At 39.6% G+C, this 19,724-nt stretch overlaps 2 protein-coding genes across 2 annotated transcripts in view; one reads left to right on the top strand and one right to left on the bottom strand.

Moving 5' to 3' along the window:
* mettl4 (methyltransferase 4, N6-adenosine) overlaps positions 1-7,124 on the top strand; it is a 51,014-nt gene extending 43,890 nt beyond the window's left edge. Inside the window, exon 3 of the mRNA XM_060840785.1 lies at positions 5,428-7,124. Coding sequence (XP_060696768.1) covers positions 5,683-6,990 — 1,308 coding nt within the window. The 5' untranslated portion in view covers positions 5,428-5,682 and the 3' untranslated portion in view covers positions 6,991-7,124. The remainder of the gene's footprint in view (positions 1-5,427) is intronic.
* A 109-nt stretch (positions 7,125-7,233) lies between these two features.
* Positions 7,234-19,724, bottom strand: part of tmem184a (transmembrane protein 184a) — a 51,704-nt gene continuing 39,213 nt past the window's right edge. Inside the window, exons 6-9 of the mRNA XM_060840786.1 lie at positions 17,077-17,168; positions 14,497-14,666; positions 13,440-13,637; positions 7,234-11,765 (exon numbers count right to left, since the gene is read on the bottom strand). Coding sequence (XP_060696769.1) covers positions 11,521-11,765; positions 13,440-13,637; positions 14,497-14,666; positions 17,077-17,168 — 705 coding nt within the window. The 3' untranslated portion in view covers positions 7,234-11,520. The remainder of the gene's footprint in view (positions 11,766-13,439; positions 13,638-14,496; positions 14,667-17,076; positions 17,169-19,724) is intronic.

Below are 19,724 nucleotides of genomic sequence, written 5' to 3'. Positions count from 1 at the left end.
AACATTAAGAATGCTATTGACATCATTGTGGAGACCTAGGATGATGTCAGTCAGGACTGCTTACATGCAGTTTGACAGAATCTTCTCCCAGATTTTCTTCATAACTTTAAAGGCATTGAGCCATTAGAGGAGCTTCGAGCAATCAAAGCACATTGTGTCGCTCTTGCAAAGCAAGTTGGATTTGCAGAAGTGGAGACTGAGGATACCGAGGAGCTGCTTCAGTCCCATTGTGAAGACCTCTCCATGGCTGGTCTACAACCTTTTGCTGTGGGGGAAATTGAAGCTCGAGATGAAGACAGTTAAGTCCAGGATGCAGCATCACGAGAACATTCCACTTCTCTTTTGTCTACTATCCGGAGGGAAGTTGAAAAGCAGTTGCAGCCACTTAGAAGACAATGATGACAATGCAGAGTGCAGGAGGATAGCAGTTTGTGGCATAAAGTCTTATGCGCCACTCTATGAACAGCTTCTTCATGAAAGGAGAAAGATGGAAAAGCAGCAAAAACTAAATGCTTTTAAGTCAACACCCAAGAAACAGTCTGAGGACAATGAACCACAGCTATCTACCTCTGAACTAAATTTTTTCATCTTAACCCTGCAACTAAAACTGTGCCTGAAAGTGATAATGATACTGATGATAACCCTCAGCCCCTATCTTAATACAGCACTATAACTCAGCAGACTCAGAAACCCCTTCAAGTTACCTTCCAATTTTTCAGGATAAAGTGCTAAATTTATTACACTATTTCATTGAAATATATGATTTAAACATTTAATTAGACTGTATTATAATTTGGATTAGGCTAACTACAATTTTTGTTTTAATTTTTACTGATATTTTTGGTAGTTCACCCCAACCCTGTTTTTCCCATTGGCCCCATTATTTCTACTGCATGGTTTTCTGTAATGCGAGGTCACATGAGAACAGAACTAGCATGTTATAGAAGACCAGACATTCTCAAAGACCAGACTGTACTCTCAAGGAGGAGTCAATCAAATACTTAGAGCCATAATCATAGAGTCATACAGCATGGAAACAGATGGTTCAGTCCAACAAGTCAACCACCTTCTCAAACCAAACTAGTCCCACCTGCCTGCATTTGGCCCATAACCTTCCAAACCTTTCCTATTCATGTACTTATCCAACTGTCTTTTAAATGTTATAACTGAATCTGCATCTACCACATCCTCGGGTAGTTCATTCCATACACACACCATTCTCTGTATAAATAAATTGCCCCTCATGTCCTTTTTAAAGCTTCCTCCTCTCTCCCTAGTTTTGAACTTCCCCATCCAAAGGAAAAGACCATTTCTATTTACCTTAAACCTCCATAAGGTCACCCCTCAAACTCCTATCATCCAGTGAAAAAAAGTCCCAGCCTATTTTTTTTATAACGCAAACCCTCCATTCCTAGCAACAACCTGGTAAACTCGCTCCAATTTAATAATATCCTTCCTATAGCATGGCAACCAGCACTGCACAAAGACCTCCAGAAGAGGACTCACCAACATCAGGTACAATCTCAACATGACTTCCTAACTCCCTTACTCAATAGTCTGAGCAATGAAGGTAAGTGTACTAAATGCCTTCTTCATCACCCCTCCTACCTATGTCGCAAATTTCAAACAATTATGTATTTGAACCCCTATGACTCTCTGTTCTACAACACTACCCAGAAACCTACCATTAATTGTACAAGCCCTGCCCTTGCTTGTTTTACCAAAATACAATTGCTTGCATTTATCCAAATTAAACTCCACCTGCCACTCCTCAGCCCATTGATGAAATTGATCAAAATCTCTTTGTGCTCCTTCAACAACCTTCTTCACTTCAACTATTTTAGTGTCATCCACAAACTTACGAACCATGCCTCCAATGTTCTCAACTAAGTTGTTTATATAAATGACAAACAAAAGCAAACCCTGTATCAATCGCTGAAGAATACCACTGGTCACAGGTTTCCAGTTTGCAAAACAACCTCCTCCACCACCCTCTCTCCGTAACAAGCCAATTTTGTATCCAATTGACAAGCTCACCCTGCATCCCATGTGATATAACTTCACTAATTAGCCAACTGTGCGGAACCTTCGTAAAGGCTTTACTAAAGTTCACGTAAACAACACCAGAAGTCACACGACATGTTTATTTAAAGTCACAACCTTTCAGAGCACTACTCCTTCATCAGGTGACTTCACCTGGACTATAACCTGGTGTTATGTGACATCTGACTTAGTTTGCCCCAGCCCAACATTGGCACCTCCACATCAAGTCAACAATGGTCTGTCCTCATCAAGGCAAGAAAGCTGTAAATCTGTGGGGAAAGAGCAGGAGAGCAAATGTGACTAATTGGTCAGAGCTTTCAAAGTGACAGTAAAGTCATATGGTCTGAATCATCTCCTGTGCTATAATACAACAGCAACATTGTCATTGTCTTAACTGCCAGGACTAAGTGAGTCACTGAGCAATGATTTAAATCAACAATAGCAGCAGAAGACAATTCCAGAGTGTAAAATTCAAACACTCCAGCCTTTCGCATTTATTAAAGGTACAGTCTAATCAGCTTATGATATAACTTCCTCTTCCTGTGATGTAACTTCCTACTATGAGTTGGGCTGTTTGCATGCTGGATGAGGAAATAATTACCCAGTGTTTATTCATTTCAATGGTTGCGATTTGGACCTGTTAAATTCCTAGTTCCTCAGCAGAGAATCAAAAGGAGGAGCTCTGGAAGAGTGGTGCACAGAATCCTCTAAAAGAGACTGCTGTAGTGAAGTGAGTGTCACATTTCTTTTACACTATGTCCCAGAGAGAATAGTGAACAGTTACATTTTGATTCTAGAGGAATTTCCAAAGATTCATTACAACCCCAGTAGTGTTATTGCTGGACTAGTCATCCAGAGACTCAACTAATGTTCTGGAGGAAAAATAAACCCCAAAAAATTGCAGATGCTGGAAATCAGAAGCAAAAACACAAATTGCGGGAGAAACTCAGCAGAAAAAGCTACCAACCTTTTCTTAGCTGCAATCAGTTCTGAAGAAAGGTCACTGAACCAGAAACGTTAACTTTACTTTTGGTGCACAGGTGCTGCCAGACCTGTCATGATTTCCCGACAATTTCTGTTTTTGTTTCTAATGTTCTGCGAACCTGTTTTTGAATTCTGCCATGGTGGATGGTGAAACTTTGATTGAATTAAGAGTTCTGACCATGAAATCGTTGCAGGTTGTAAGGCAAAGAAACATCCTGCTCACCGATGTCCTTTAGGGAAGCGTACTGCCATCCCATGATCACTGGATATACATATGGATGAAATAGGCTTCAGATTGGTTCCACAGGTCGGCACAACATCGAGGGCCGAAGGGCCTATAATGTTCGATGTGCCTGGTCTAGCCCATATGTAACTCCAGACCAACCAGCAATGTGGTTGACTCTGGTAATTTAGGGATGAGGAATAAATGCTGGTCTAGTCAATGTCACCTGTGAGTGAATAAAAAAAACTAAACCAAAGCATGTCCGCCTACACTGGAAGATGTGACAATGCACAAAAACATGGGAATAGGAGTAGGCATTAATGCCTTGATCTGTTCTTATATTCATTTAGATCATGGTTGATTGGTATCTTAATACTTTGGTTATGTGATTGTCACACCTTGCTGAACAGGAGATCTGATGTATCACCTTTGGTATATCTACAAAATGCCTCATGCTTGACTCAGCTGCTCGAACTCTGAGGCAGAAGATTGTGGGTTCAAGTTTCACTGCAGAGATCTGAGCATAAAATCCACGTTGGCACCGCAATGAAATACTGAAGGAGTGCAAGAATGCTTGAGGTGTTGAGGTTAGGATGAGATACTTAAACCTGTCTGACCAGTCAGGTTGCTTGGTACTATTTCAGAGAGCAGGAATACTCTCTGATGTTCTTGATCAATATTCATCTAAATCAGATCCTAGGGTAATTATCACATTCCTGGTTGGAGGATCTTGCCGTATGCAAGTTGGCAGTTGCATTTCCTTCTTCAAAACCATCTAGATATGTGTTTCAAAAATACTTCGATAGGTAGCTGCAAACAAATCCATTTTCTATTTCAAATTCGCAGTTTCGTAGCAAAAATTTAACAAATTAGAAAACAGTATCTTGCACATATTCAGAAAAATGTCTTTATTTAGAAAACTATTTCCACTAATACATCACAACAATAAATTTGGAATTTGAATCCTTTCATTGTTCAAGTAGCACATGTCAGATCTGACATTATATAGATCATTGCAAAAACAAAACACACAGAAAAAAGTTAGACACTGAAAGGGAGTCCCAGTTTTGCTACATTGTAGCAAGTTCATTGTGGACTAACTTTGGCTCCGTTGTATGAGAACTGCTGTGGTAATGTAGCCATAGTCCTACCCAGAGTTTGTTTAATATTATTTTTCTCCCTCCAGTGATAATCTTATTTATAAGATAAAAACAGTTGAGCTAGACTCCAGAACCTCAAGCCACAGAATTACCTAGTGCCACAGTGTGCAATTATGTTGCAACAGCTGACAGCAAAACTGAATGGGAATTGTTGATAGAATTGCATACCCAAATATTTTAACCTATAGGAAGGAATTGTTAGAAGTTGTAGAGAATCTCTGTGCACTGACCCAACATCCCAAAAATCTGGAACCCATGAAAATTTCTTCCCCCACTACCACCTTTTTTAATAATTATGAAGTCATCAGACCAATCCAGTAGGGAGGGAGTGTGGGAACATTTACTTTTGTGAAACTGTGAAAAGTATGTTTGGTCTCATCTTTCTTATAAGATAGGGTTTTTTTCAGAAGGAAAAAGTACTGCTTTGCTGACTTTGTAGAATCATGGTGACATTAAAATAAACTGTATTTTAAGCATTCCTAACATCATTGTCAAGGCAAAGTGAGCACTGCAGATGCTGGAAACCAGAGTTTAGATCAGAGTGGTGCTGGAAAAGCACAGCAGGTCAGGCAGCATCCGAGGAGCAGGAAAATCAATGTTTCGGGCAAAATGTTCCTGATGAACCTGACCAGGTTTTGAAAATGGGAAGGGCTTACAATAAATGCAAGTTAACTCATTTTAACAAGGCACAGTATGGGTACCCTGTGGGAGGTGCTGTCCTCATGTCAAATTGCACCACAACTGTTGAGATTTTACCACGATACTTGTCAAATCAATGTTTGCAGGGAGAATGCTGGACCTGAATGAATCAAATGGTCAGTGTGACTTAGCTATCTCAGTAGTCAGGTGCAGCAGTGCACCTTATACAATAGCCTTATACATTAACCCTTATGGTGTATAGATAATTTATTGTGCTTTCAAAATCTATTTTATATTTGGTCCTCAAGAATAAAGTTTGTGCTCACTCCTCATCGTCTCAATGCAAACTAACTTAATTTTTTTGGGTTTAATCCACAGATTTCCATACTGGTGCTCGGAAATTTCAAGTTTACAACTGAAGTAGCAGCTAATAATTTGCTGAAAACTGATTTATTTGCACACCTTTCAAACAAGTGAGGGCAGAGAGGGGAGAAGCGTGTTTGTGGAGGAGAGCTGAGTCAGTGGAGAAAGGGAAGTAGGCGAGTTAATGGTGAAAGAAGAGGCTGGGTTATCAGAGTGGAGGTAGGAGTCAACATTGAAATTCTACTCTCTTTACTGCAAGTGTTGGCAGTGATGTCTGTGGTCAAGAGCGACACTGTGGGATGGCTACTGGATCACCAAGCCTACGTCAACCAGTCATACAGATGCTGCCATCACGTGCCACCTGATACCCGATGCTGTAGATACATTTTCAAGGCAGCATATTTTGACATTGAGAAGCCCCACATTGCTGACACAGAAACAACAGGAGATCAAGAGACAGTGTGTGGAGACTCAAGAACAAAAGGTAGAAAGCGCAAGAGGAAACGTCATGCACTGAACCAGGGAGAGGTAGAAGCACAGGAATACCATAAGCAGGTCTGCCTGGCTATTCGGAGTGGCACCAGAAAGCTGATAGAGCAAAGCACAGAGTTTGGGGAGCAAGGCATAGTCTCAAAGGTACCGGCTGGAAGGGAATGCTTTCAGAAACAAATCAGTATGGTGGTTGCTGACTCTATGTTGGTGGAGCTCTGCTCAATGGCAAAGCAGATGGCACAGGAACAGCACCAGCCTGTGCAGGTAATAAGCGATGAGGCAGATTCCACAGCAGACCTGAATCTGCTGGGCCGCCTGACTGAAAATAGTACAGACTGTGCCAGAATTGTAATGTTGATGGGACAGAGGTACTTGCTCCCACCACACTCCAGTTTTCTCCTGTCAGATATCTCCTGCATGGAACCCCTCTTGGGCTACAAAAAATATGACGTGATTACTTTGGACCCACCCTGGGAAAATAAGTCGGTCAAGAGAAGCAAAGGCTACAGTCACCTCTTTCCATGGCAGATCCAACAGATTCCTGTGCCAGAACTCTCAGCTCCAGGCTGCCTGGTGGTGAGCTGGGTCACCAATCGGCAAAGACACCTATGCTTTGTCAAGGAACAGTTATATCCCAGCTGGTCTGTTGAGGTAGTTGCCGAGTGGCACTGGGTGAAGGTAACCAGGCATGGAGAGTTTGTCGTCCCTTTAGACTCTACTCACAAGAAACCCTATGAGATCCTGGTTCTAGGCAGGTATAAAGGAAGCTCAGAAAGACAAAATGGGGAAAATGTCACCGAAACGGCCACAGTGCCTGACCACAAGCTGCTGGTCAGTGTTCCCTGTCTCCTTCATTCTCACAAGCCACCACTCGGGGAGGTACTGAAAGGATTGACCAGACCAAACCCAAACTGCCTGGAGCTGTTTGCCCGAAATCTGCAGCCCGGATGGACCAGCTGGGGGAACGAGGTGCTTAGATTCCAGCATTTGGACTACTTCCAGGAGTTTGACATAGGAGGAGGAGACAATGACTGCTGTATTCTCAGATATCAGTCATCTGCAACAGTCATTGTTAACAGCATCTGAATCAACTGTAGGTCCTTACAAAGAATGCATTTTTTAAGGGAGGGGAGCTGGCTCTTCATGCAAGGAGTTGAAATATTACTTTTTGTATTTACATTGAGGCATAATTGTGCATAAATAAATTTTTTTAAAACTGATTTTTTTTTCCCCTTTCTTCAGGGATGGAGAGTTCTGTTTGAAATCTGATTATTGCCAAGACTTTTATCACCATTCATAATATCCCAAAGTACTTTCCAGTCAGTGAAGTATTTTTGAAGTGTAGCCACTTGTAGGATATACAAGAGCCAATTTTAATATTAAGTCCTGTAAGTGCAACATGATGGCACTGTAATAGTGTCCCTAGCTTTAGGCCAAAGACCTTGGGTTCAAGTCCCACCTGCTGTTAGAGGTATGTCATAACATGTCAGAATAGGTGGTTTTAAAATACCTACAGCAATGTGATGAACATATAACTTTTTCTAGTGATGTTGGTTGAAGGATAAATGGTTGCTGGGGTACAAGGGAGAACTCCCTTTCTCTTTGAAATAATGCAAGGGAATAGTTAACATCCATTTCTTTTCAACATTTCTCAAAAAGACACCACCTCAGACATTATGGACTCCCCACTGTTGTACTGGAACATCAACCTGGATTACGTGGTTAAGTCTGTAGAGTAGAGATTAAACATCATCTTTTATTCAAAAGAAAAGACCTCTACACAATAGTTCATAGTTGACACTTACACCAAATATTAGTTGGCTGCAGTGAGATGATATTTCTGCAAAGGAAGTAACGCATTTTAGGGCTTATTTGCTCCCTGACATTGTATATTGCTTCCGCACAGCAATTCTTGACCAGAGACATTCGTGCCAACAATACAGCATCAATAAAATCAGAAAATGCTGGAAACACTCAGGTTAGGCAGCATCAGTGGAGAGAGAGACAGAGTTAATGTCTTAGTTTTGTGACCTTGCAGCAGAACTGCAGAAAAGTTAGAAATGTAATAGCTTGAGCAAGGATGTAATAGTTTGAGCAAGGGGTAAGAGTCAGGCAAGATCAAAGAGGCAGGGTGAAATAAGAGATGAGAGAATAAGGAGTTTTGAAGGACTGAAGGGAATGGTAATGGAAGAAGAAAATAAAACAAAAGATGGATGTAGAGCAATGTGCTGCTGACTGAATGCAAAAATAAGAAATAAAGCAAACCCACCAAAGAGAAAGTAATGAAACTGGCCAGAGATTGTGAGCTGAAGTTGCAAGACTGTAAAGTACCTAACTGAAATTCAAGGTAGTTCTTCTCAAGATTTCATTGAGTAGGTCAGAGACAGATCTCAGCATGAAGCCAAGACGAGAATTACAATGACCAAAAGCTTATGGACATGCTTCTGGATTGAGTGGAGGCACTCTGCAAAATACTCACTTAATCTGTATTTATCTCCCCAATGTGAACAAACACCACTTTCACTCTCGTCTGCTATAAGTACAAATAAATTGCTGCTTCATCTGAGATTAGTGATTAGAAGAGGTTGAAGGGGAAATGTTACATCTTCATTTTCATGGAAAGATGCTGTGGAAAGGGAACAGTGTATTGGGAATGGACCTGGGTTTTACAGAGTGAATTGTCCCTTTGATATAGTGAAAGGAGAGGAAGGCAAAGTTGTGTAATATTGTGTTATTATGCTGCAGGTGGCGAGAAATGAAGTCACAGTACAATCAAGGAATCAAGGATGAATTGAGTAAGGTGGAAAATTGGAAGCAAGGCAAAGAACTTCTCCAATTCTTCCTGATCCCCCTCCCCTGACATGCACATGTGACTGGAACCAAGGAATGATCAACATACCTTACAAAAAAATAGACATAGCTGGAACTCATGCAGATACACACAGTAACATCTTTTTATTTGGAGGAAGGAGGATGAGTGAAGGAGTGAATTGTTGAACAGGGTGAAACATAAATGAACAGAGGAAAGTGTTGGTTGATAGAAACTGGTTGAACTTCTATTCAAACCATCATGCATGAGGATTCGCAATTGGGAAATAAGTGTTAAGTTGCTCATCTAACTGGATTCTATGATTTCAGTGCTAATTAGTAAACTACATTTTTGCCAATAGCTACCCTGATAAATAATCATAGAAAAATACATTCAGATTCATTCCTGTATCATAGGGTTATCTTAACCTTGTTGCACTTTTGCAATAACCCTGTTGTCCATTGAAACAACACAAGTATCAAAACAGCAGTAAATAATAATTTTAAAAAAAGGTTAAGAACCAGATAAAAACAAACAAGGAAGGACTCAGTCAATTTGCTTCATAACAAAATTAGAGATCCAGTTCATAGCCTGTAGATACAATACATACAATTATTCTTACACTTGCCCACAAACATTTAAATGCATTCACAATCATTTAAACTTGTACTCCTACTCTTTAATCAATTTATAATGCTGTACTTCCACTTAAATTGAAGAATGTAAAGACAATGTAAACTGCTTGGGATTCCTGAATCTGGAGGTAAAAAATGAGGTCTGCAGATGCTGGAGATCACAGTTGAAAATGTGTTGCTGGTTAAAGCACAGCAGGTTAGGCAGCATCCAAGGAATAGGAAATTCCTGAATCTGGCTCTATAGTTGCTGATTTCATACAACCATCAGTTCTTGAAGTTAAAATAGTTGTTATCACAGTCAAACATTTAACTACGAGAGGTGGAAATAATTTGTGATTAGTTATTTGCTTTTCAACATTTGCCTTTAAGTTTGTGAATTCAGAGTCTGGCATGGAAGAATCATTTACCATTCTGTACCTCCCCAGTCAGCACCAACAGCAATTATACAGCACAGCTAGAGTACATAAACACTGAAGATCGTTCTTCCACTGTTACTGTTAAACTTAGGGTACCCATTTGCTCAATTATTGTCCATTATTTAAGCAAAGTACACAGTAGAACGCTGTGTCCAATTAGACTGGTCCAATTTGAATGTACATTCTCGATGGTGTCCAAACTCATTTTTAAATCCAGTAACACACAACTTCTCCATTTTTACACTTTTGTTTAAAAAAAGTCTTGGCTTTTGTAAGCCCATCATATTGGAGGAAGGAGGAGTCACAAGTGCAATGAGCCCACATAATTACAGCAGTTGTGAGCATGGGGAGATGGAAAATGTATTACTACAGATTGTATTTCTTTCAGCAAGAATAACATTTCAATCATTCATGAGATGTCTGTCGCACAGGTGAGATCAGCAATTTATCACTCATCCTAATTGTACGTCAGAAAGTTGCCTTCTTGAACTGCTACAGTCTGAGAAACGAAGGTACTCCTACATATTGCTGTTGGGTTGTGCGTTCCAGGAATTTGGCCTGGTACCTTGTTCAGAATCAATAGTGTGTGACTTGGAGGGGAAATTGTAGATAATGTTCCTTTGTACCTGCTGCCTTTGTTCTGGGTAGTAGAAATTGTGGATTTAGAAGGTGTTGAAGAAGTCTTGAAAAGTTGCGAGTGTAACATGTAGATTTTACAAAATTGGCACAATGCACCACTGGTGGAGGAAGTGAATGTTTAAGGTAGTGCACAGGGTATCAACCATGTAACAGTTTTGTCTTACATGATGTCATGCTACTCATGTGTTGTTGCAGCTCCACACGTTCCATCACATTCCTGACTACTGCCTTCCAGACAGCAGAGGAGCTTTGGAGGCACAGAATTAACAGCCTTTGACCTGCTCGTGTATCCACAGTATTTATGTAGCAGATCCAATTAAATGTTTCTCGTCAATGATCCCAGAATATTGATAGTTGGAGATTGATGGTGGGAAGATATTGAGGAAAAGCTAGTCCTAAAATGAATCCATAATAAAAGGCTACAGTGCAACAAAATTGACAGACATTGCACTGATTTGCCATTAACTAACCAGGTATTTAAAAATTTCAATCATGGGGAAATAAGTATATCCTTCAGTGATTTTACACAGAATGTGGAGATAATCTCTGAAACAGATACCTTAGTTGTGTGAGATTCTTTAAATCAATAACATAACAACAAGCAATCCAGAGAACAGATCAATGTCCAGTCTGTCCCACTGTATGTAGGAAAGAAACTGTGCTATTGTGAGCAAGGGAGAGGGGTGTGAGCACAAGAGGAAGCATGCACATGCAAAAGGGCGAACATGATAGCGTGCATGTACATTATTGGAAGAATGTATAAAAGGAGGAGAGTATGATGTGTGCACAAAGACTGCATGCAAGCAAATAGGAGATCACAAGAATATGGACTTTAAGTGTATGCATATGTATGGAACATCAAACACCTGCAGCTGGGGTTACTTACTGTAACATTCCATGGCTTTGCCTATACACATTGTTTTACTTTCAGATTTAGGAATTAGTTAAAGTCAAAACACTTTGAAGTAAAAGAAAATCAAAGATTGCAGTCCAATTCCCAGGAAAGGGGAGCAGAATGATTCCTGATCTCTGGAAGGATGAATGAGAAAGATGAGTCACTACCTGTCTCAGCATCTCATTTCTGCTTTTTTTCTCAAAACAAAACAAATACTCAAGTCTACAGCTCATCCTCAGAGCTGATGAGGATAATCTTCTCACCAGTTTTTCGGCGGCTTGCAAAATTGGTACATGCTTGGGGCAAGGTATGTCCATTATGTCTGGGTGTTACTTCATCTTGGGTTGATTGCTGTGCATACTGCTGATAGGCTGGGGAGAAGTTGTGGATCGCATCCTGCACAATGTCATTTGGATTCATAGTCTCCTTTAGGCCGCTGGATATGCTTTGCATGGGAGCTATATTACCTGTGGACAACAAGTTAATCAGGTGAGAGTTTGAAATATTCAAGGATTAATTGATTACAGACAGTGTTGTGCTTTTTCTGTTTCCAGACACCCCTATTTACTTCAAGGGTAAAAATCAATACATAATGTCACAGCAATCTAAAAGAACCTAGACCTTGACGCAATCACAAGGTATGTCCCATCAATAGCATTGTAAAAAGAGACCATTCAACCCAACTGGTCCATGATAGTAATTATATTCCACAACAGCCTCTGCGCCCTCCATCTAACATCAGCACAATCCTTTTCTCGTACAGTTAATTAGCTCTCCCTTAAACATATTTACATTTTCTACTTCAACTGTTTTATTTGATAGTAAGTTCCACATTTTAATCATTCTGGGCAAAGAGGTTTCACTTCAATTTTTGTTTTATTTATTAGTCTTTATTATTATAAATTGTTTCTTTTGTAAGTCAAATTATCATCTACAACTTGCCATTCACAGTTACTTTCAGTAGTTTGGAAGTGATCAGACAGAGCAATTGTGTCAGTGGTGCAGAGTGCAGGAAGGAGAACAGATAGATTGGAACTGCCCTGGAAGTCTATCAGCCAGGATAGAATCAGTCACAGGGCTCAGCTGAGGTGTGCTTCAGTGAGCAGCCTGCCTTTATTAATAGATCCAATAGGGAATTGAACAGAAACTTCTTTACTCAGAGTCGTAACAATGTGCAAGCTGCTACCATGGGTGAATAAAGTGATGCATTTAAGAGGAAGCTGGATAAACATGAGAGAGAAAATAACAGTGATGTTCTACTAAGTGAGCTGGTATTAATTTGGAAGTGCTTCACGTGCAGCATGATTGCTTGCATAGACCAGTTGTATAAGATGGCCCATTTCTGTCTTGGAAACCTTGGCATTCGTTCTTGATTGGTAAGTGACCAGAGGCTCCCATCACCCACATAATCATTTTCTCCAGACTAGAAGGAGGACAACTGAAAAAAAGATCATGAGTATTTTCTTCAAGATAGTGATACTTGTTGTTTCAACCTCAACAATACCTGTTGTTGTCCATCATGAGCTGAAGATCATTTGCCTCAGTCCTATATGCATGAAAAGAGTAGAGGTGGAGAGAAGTAGTTTGATTGGGAGGTGGTGGCAGAACATTGACTAATGAGTCACGTGCTCCTAGTGTGGAAGGTTTTTAAGTTTTCCAGAGTATATTGGTTTTTAGATTTGAAAAAGTCAGTCATCCTTAAAATAAATTCTCTCAGCATTTGGAAATTGAATGCATGAACAGTTCATGAGCAGAGTTTGCAACTGGACAGTATACAAGATTTCTGAAAGTATAGTGTCTTTGGTGTGTGTGTGTGTGTGTGTGTGTGTGTGTGTGTGTGTGTGTGTGTGTGTGTGTGTGTGTGTGAAGCCATTTCCCAACATTTATTCCTTTTTCTCTCTCAAAAAGCAGAGGTGGAGATAGTTTATTTTTCCCTGCCTTGGCAAGGAAACAAAGGCTAAAAAGAGCAGAAAACTGCAACATCAAGTTGGGATCTGTGAACTAAATTTTACACCTTGAACTTAACTAGGTAACATCCGCTCCAAGTCCCAAATTTCATCACTGAAGCAACAAACAAATAACTTTAGCACAACCTATTTTACCAGTCAGCTGCTGGAGCTTGGAGTAGTGGGTGTTCCTACCTGGTGTGGTCTCACGCTTTTCACTGTACACTTGAGATGGATAGGCATAGCGAAGGGCAATGGCAGCAAAGAACATCTCAATACAGATGATGAAGTTCTGGTGGCCTGCAGCCACTGTCCCTGCCCTGACTTCATGGCCATCAATAATCTGAACTTCTGGAATTACTCCACATTTCTCCAAAATCGCTAGCAGCATTCCTGAGGGAATATGATCCAATCCACATTAGGGGATATAACAACTTATGTGCCATGTTAATGGAGTGAACAATAGAATTTAAAATATATGTCTCAGCATCACTCTCAAACATCACTAAGCATTTAATTTGCAAATTGCATTTTTTGTTCTTTCATAACATGTTTGCCCATCCCCATTTGACCTTGAACTGTGTGGTTTAGAAGGCCATTTCAGAGGGCAGTTGAGTTAACCACATTGTTGTGGGTCCGCACTCACGTGTAAACTGGGTAAGAATGGCAGACTTCCCTAAAGAAAATCAGTGAACCTCATGGGTTTTACGAAAATTGATGGTCTCATGGTTACTATTATGGAAACCAGTTTAATGTTCCAGATTTATTAGCTGAATTTGAATTTCACCAGCTGCCATGGCAGGATTTGAACCCATGTTTTAGTCATTATCACTACACCACCAGAAATGCAGAAACTTAACTGGCCAACAGCTGCCATTTTGTGCACAGCCATGACACACAAATAGAAGCTCACATCTGTCTTCACTCAGAGTCAATGAACCTCTAAACAATAGATTCCAATGACTTCTCCACAATGTTAAATTAAGGGGTCAGGAAATACCTGATTTCCTCCTATTTTCTAGAGTTCCTGAATCTAGCATGACATTATGACATTTGCAATTCTTTTAACATCAGAGCCTGGGGGGTCTGTCCATTCCTTCTTTTCTCTCCCCCCCCCCCCAACCCCCCATTATTTTTGGTGAAAAAGTCAAGTTCCTCCACTTCACTTATTTTCATAGTACATTGTTAATTTTATTTCTCAATTGGAGTAAAGTTATTATAGGTTTTTAAAAGAGACATTCTGGATGCTCACCTTGCCAGAAGGAGAGAAAAATAACAGATTTCACCGTCAGGAATTTCAGAATAGGATCAAACGCACTGAGGAGTTCACTTGTGGCGAAGTAAAAGAGGAACAATGCATAGAGTGCAAGACTCACAGAGATGTTATAAATAATAGTGATATATAGATATCCACTTCTCACACTGTGGAAATAAAATGGACAATTAATTTGCAATAAGAGAATTCACTTGCATCTCTAAACATTTTCTTAAGATTTTTTTATCTCAACATTTTTTTGTATGTTCTGTGTTTGCCAGGGTCCATCTTTTAGAACTTTGCTAATGTCAATACTAATACAGATATATTGTGGTAGGCACTGGATTTTCCACTTGCAATCTTCACTCTACAAATGTTACACATTGAGAACTCCACTTCCAGAATTTGGACATTTCAGTATGGACTTTTAATACTAGTTGTAGGGGAAACAGAAAAGGACGATCTCGAAATTCTGGATTACCACTGGCTTCAAACTGTATTATTGCTTCAGGCTGCTAATGACTAACTAAGACTTGATGTACTCTTGCAGAGATTACAGACTGGATTAAATGAGAAAGCAGCTGCCTAGCTAGACACCAAAAAGTTATTAAGAAAAAAAATTGTTTTTGAATCTGCAAGAACAATATAAAAACAACAATTTTAACATGTTTGAAGAGCCAAACCAGTAGCAGAGACAAAGAACAACATCAAGACAGGATTAATTCTTCAATCTTCCAAAGTAGAGAAATTTGGTCACTTCAAGTTCCATTATTCACAAAGGTTAAAAGTATCTCTGTAAAACTGCTGTGTTTTAGTGGCAATAATAGTGACTCTTTAGTGGGGATTTAAATATTAGCTAAATCTTAAAGTCTGATATACTGAAGCAGTAGAGAGAATGTTTAAGAAGTTCCAGGAACTCAGAGGCTAAAGGGCTGACCCAAAAACATGACATAGGGAGACCAAATATCTTTATACAGCAATTACACTGGTCCAACAAACCCCTACAATTCCAACTTCCTGATGATAAACATTGTCCCAAAAAGGGAACTTTTTTCTATTCAATGCCTTCTTGGGATCAACTTTCCTTCAATCCAAACCATGGTTTTGGTCTACTGCATCTCAATGACTCTGCCACAGTGTCGACTCCTCTTGTGCATGGCTATTCTTTATATCTTGCCCTTCTTCAAAACAAGTGATAGGTCCTTGGGACAATATGCCCTAGCTGCTGAAGCACATTTCACCAACATTTTTGTCGCTTTATCCATTCCCCACCTCCAAGTAAATTATCTTACAATTTTCATGCAAGTCAGAAATCTGTGGGGAAGTTACAGTCAAATTATGGAAAAGTATCGTAATACCAACTGGTTATACAATAGGTGACAAATGGTCCAGATAGGGTTCAGAAGGAGAAACCATTTCCTCGGGTGGGAGAGTAGAGCAAATGGAGGTGTACTGCAGCCAATTCCCCCCTAAAGAGAGCTATTGAGGCTAGGAATCAATTGGAAATTTCAAACTGAGATTCTCATGATTTTTATTAATGGTTACAGAACAAGAAGTTTAAATGGAGTTGAGACACGTCTCAGCCATTAAATGCCAGAGCAGTTCCAAGAGGTAAATAGCTTATTCCAGTTCCTATCTATTATTTCATCTTATATTAGAGTTTGGTAGAAATATGTCACACACAGCTCAACTTTAGAGCCTATTACTACGATGTTCTTACTCAAGGGGCTAATGTGTCGAACAAGATCCAATAGTACTTCTTATTTGGCAATATTACATTCTACCTGGAGTCAGCTAGTTTCCAAGCCACAGTGGCCACAAACAAGTTAAGTTGTACTAATATTAAACATTAACTATATATAAACACAAATATTATATATTTAAATATTTTTAATAAACACACAAGGTTAAATATTTACTTTTTTGCATTATGCCTTTTATTTTTGCTACCACCTCTATCTGTTGCCAAGAAATTTGGTCAGTCACCTGTTCCCACCTTGCTTCGCCACTTTCAGTCTAAACCAGCCACCAATAAATGCAGACAATCTTTATTCAAAACCTGTGACGTTCTTGTATCAGTTGCTATCACTGCAACAACCACACCCAAATGACCAAAGATTTACTCGTTTTTCCACTTGTCTGGTCACCTAGTCATCTAGTTTACACTGTACATAAATAAGACAGAAGTTTGTGTTGCCCCAAATACTTGGTGATGCTATCTTTTACTTAGTCTATACTATGAGAAATATTCTCTCAGGTATGCTCTTCCAAAGATATTGCTTAAATGAGTGAAGGAAAATTTTCTACTGCTTTGCAATACTAGCTTAACCTTCCATACAACCGAGAATTAAACCACTTGGTTTACAGACAATTTATCCAGGAAAGCTGAATTTAGAGACAAACCATTAAATCAAGAATACTTTAACCTCACTTCAATTGACCTCAAAGTACCTAATCCCGCTCTTCACATTATACCAGAGGAAGAAGCATTTTAAAAAAGTATTAACTAAACAAAGATTTTAAGTTCTAACAATAAAAGCTTACATTTGAAAAGTGATATTTAAAGTGCCAACTTACTCAAAGTCTCCATCGTGATATTTGCCATACACTTGCAAAATAATGGTGATCACTGCCATTAGAGGTTTAATCACGCAGAATTGTAGGGTAGCCTAGAAGGGGCAGGCAGCAGGATTTGTGGTAAGCAACAAGGAACTAAAACATTAATAAAATGCAATTTAACATCCCTAATACAAATGAATCAACTCCCAAGTAAATAAAATACTCTCAAATTTAGGACAAAGCAATCAAAATAGCTGGGTCAATTTCTTCCCCTTTTATCCCTTTTTCTCACTCACATGAACATAAAAAATAATCCACCAAATACACAAAAGGCACATCTCCATAAGGAGCAAAAAACATTTGAGCAGGTTTCCTCTTTAGCTGTATATGAAGCATCACTACAGGAAAGCATATAAAGAAAGATTTGCAGTTCAATCGTGCCTTGCAGTGTCAGGACCACACAAGATACTAAATAGCCAGTGGAGCACCTTCTGAACTGCAGGGACTGTTGCATGAAACATGACAGCCAAACTGCACACAAAAAATCCCAATAGTATGATAATAATTGGATCATTGGGTTTAAGAATACTGACCAGGATACCAAGTGGAACTTCCCTGCTCTTCTTCAAAATAGTACTACCCAAGAGGGTAGATATGGCCTTGGTTCAATGTCTCCTCCAAAAGATGACACCTACAACAATGTAGCGCACTCACTACGACATTGAGTATCACATGTGTGCTCAGTCCCTGGGGATTGAATTTGAATCATATATAATATGTATACCATATATAATGATTAAGTTAAACTCTGCAAGAGAAAAGCCCTCTTGAAGGCAGTTTCAACCATAGTCTCAGATGGGATCGGTCTGTGATGTGGACGTCTAACCGACCGCTCTCAATGTTGAAGCCAACCCTCTCTTTCATCTAATGGCCACACTAATAGTCATTGAGATGGACAGCACGGAAATAGACCCTTTTGTCCAACTTGTCTATGCTGACCGGATATCATAAATTAATCTGATCCTATTTGCCAACGTTTGGCCCATGTCCCTCCAAACCCTTCCTATCCATGTACTGATCCAAATGCCTTTTAAGTGTTGTAATTGTACTAGCCTCCACCACCTCCTCTAGTAGTTCATTCTATATGCGCACCACTCTGAAAAAGTTGCCTCTTAGGCCCATTTTAAATCTTTCCCCTTTCACCTTAAACCTATGCCCTTGAGTTTAGGACTTCCCACCCCTGGGAAAAGACCTTGATTATTTATCCTATTCATGTCCCTCATGATTTTATAAACCTCTATGAGGTCACCCCTCAGCCTCTGATGCTCCAGGGAAAATAGCCCCAGCCTATTCAACCTCTCCCTATAGCTCAAACACCCCAACCCTAGTAACACCCTTGGAAACCTTTTCTGCACCCTTTCGAGTTTCACAACATCCTTCCTATAGCAGGGGGACCAGAATTACACGCAGTATTCCAAAAATGGCTGACCAATATCCTGACAGCCGCACATGACCCCTCAACTCCCATACTCAATGCGCTGACCAATAAAGACAAGAGTACCATACATCTTTTTGCACCCTTTCAGCACATGTCAAGTGGGGAGCAATGGTGTGTAAGTATGTGCTACCCGGTTTTTAAATCTTCACATCAGCTAAAAGACTAGTCAATTGTAGCACCCCACTCATGCATGGTGATTAATTTGTGAAGACATGCTCAGAGTTAAAGTTAGATTGCTGTTTTCTGCATTCATTTGGTTGTCACTGGCAAGAGAAAATATTTCTCCAAACCGAATTAACCTCAAGCTGGTGGTGGTCATCTTCTTGAATACTAAAGTGCTAGTCAGGCCATTTCAGAGTGCAGCGAAGAGCTAAAGGCAGCTCAACCACATTACTCTGAATCTAGAATCACATAAGACAGACTGATTGAGGGTGCAGATTTCCTCTTCTGAATGGCATAACTGAATAGATGGAATTTTGTGACAATCCCATTGTTCCACGAAACAAGCTTTTCATTCCATATTTAGTAAGTCAAATTTAAAGTCCCCATCTGCCAGGGTGGAATTTGAACTCCTGTTTTGAGGTGTTAGTCTTGGCCTTCCAATTAATAGTCCAGAAACATAGTGCTTATGTTACCATGCATATGGTTACAAATACACTAAACAAAACTGGATAGCAACAGACACTTCTGCTGCATTCAACAAGAGGCGTAATTGAAACTGACAGCAACATGCAGAAACAAGCAACTTTATACATGAGAATGTACTGAGAGCAAAGACAACGAAACCATTAAGTATAAACAAGGATACTCTGAATGGTAGATCCATACAAATACAACAGTGAAGAAGTGCAAATGCTAGCAATCCAAAGCGGAAAAGTAATTGAACTCAAAACATTATCTCTGTTTCTCTCCCCGCTTATGCTGCCAGATCTGCTTAGTTTCTCCAGCAGTGTTTTTATTTCAGATCTATAATAATTGGATGCTTCAGCAAAACAGGACAAGAATTGTTTTGGGTCCTTTGCTTTTCCACTATCTATGTAATTGATTTGAATAAAAAAAGAGCAAGTTATATAACCATGTCTTGCAGATGTCATAAAGAGTCACAGTAATTGAAAAGCAGATTGTTAACTTGAGACACAGGCAAATTAAACTAATAGTTAACACTACA

The sequence above is a fragment of the Hemiscyllium ocellatum genome, chromosome 20, assembly GCF_020745735.1.
Source record: "Hemiscyllium ocellatum isolate sHemOce1 chromosome 20, sHemOce1.pat.X.cur, whole genome shotgun sequence".
NCBI classification, from domain to species: Eukaryota; Metazoa; Chordata; class Chondrichthyes; order Orectolobiformes; family Hemiscylliidae; genus Hemiscyllium; species Hemiscyllium ocellatum.
This window is presented reverse-complemented; position numbering and strand designations above follow the sequence as displayed.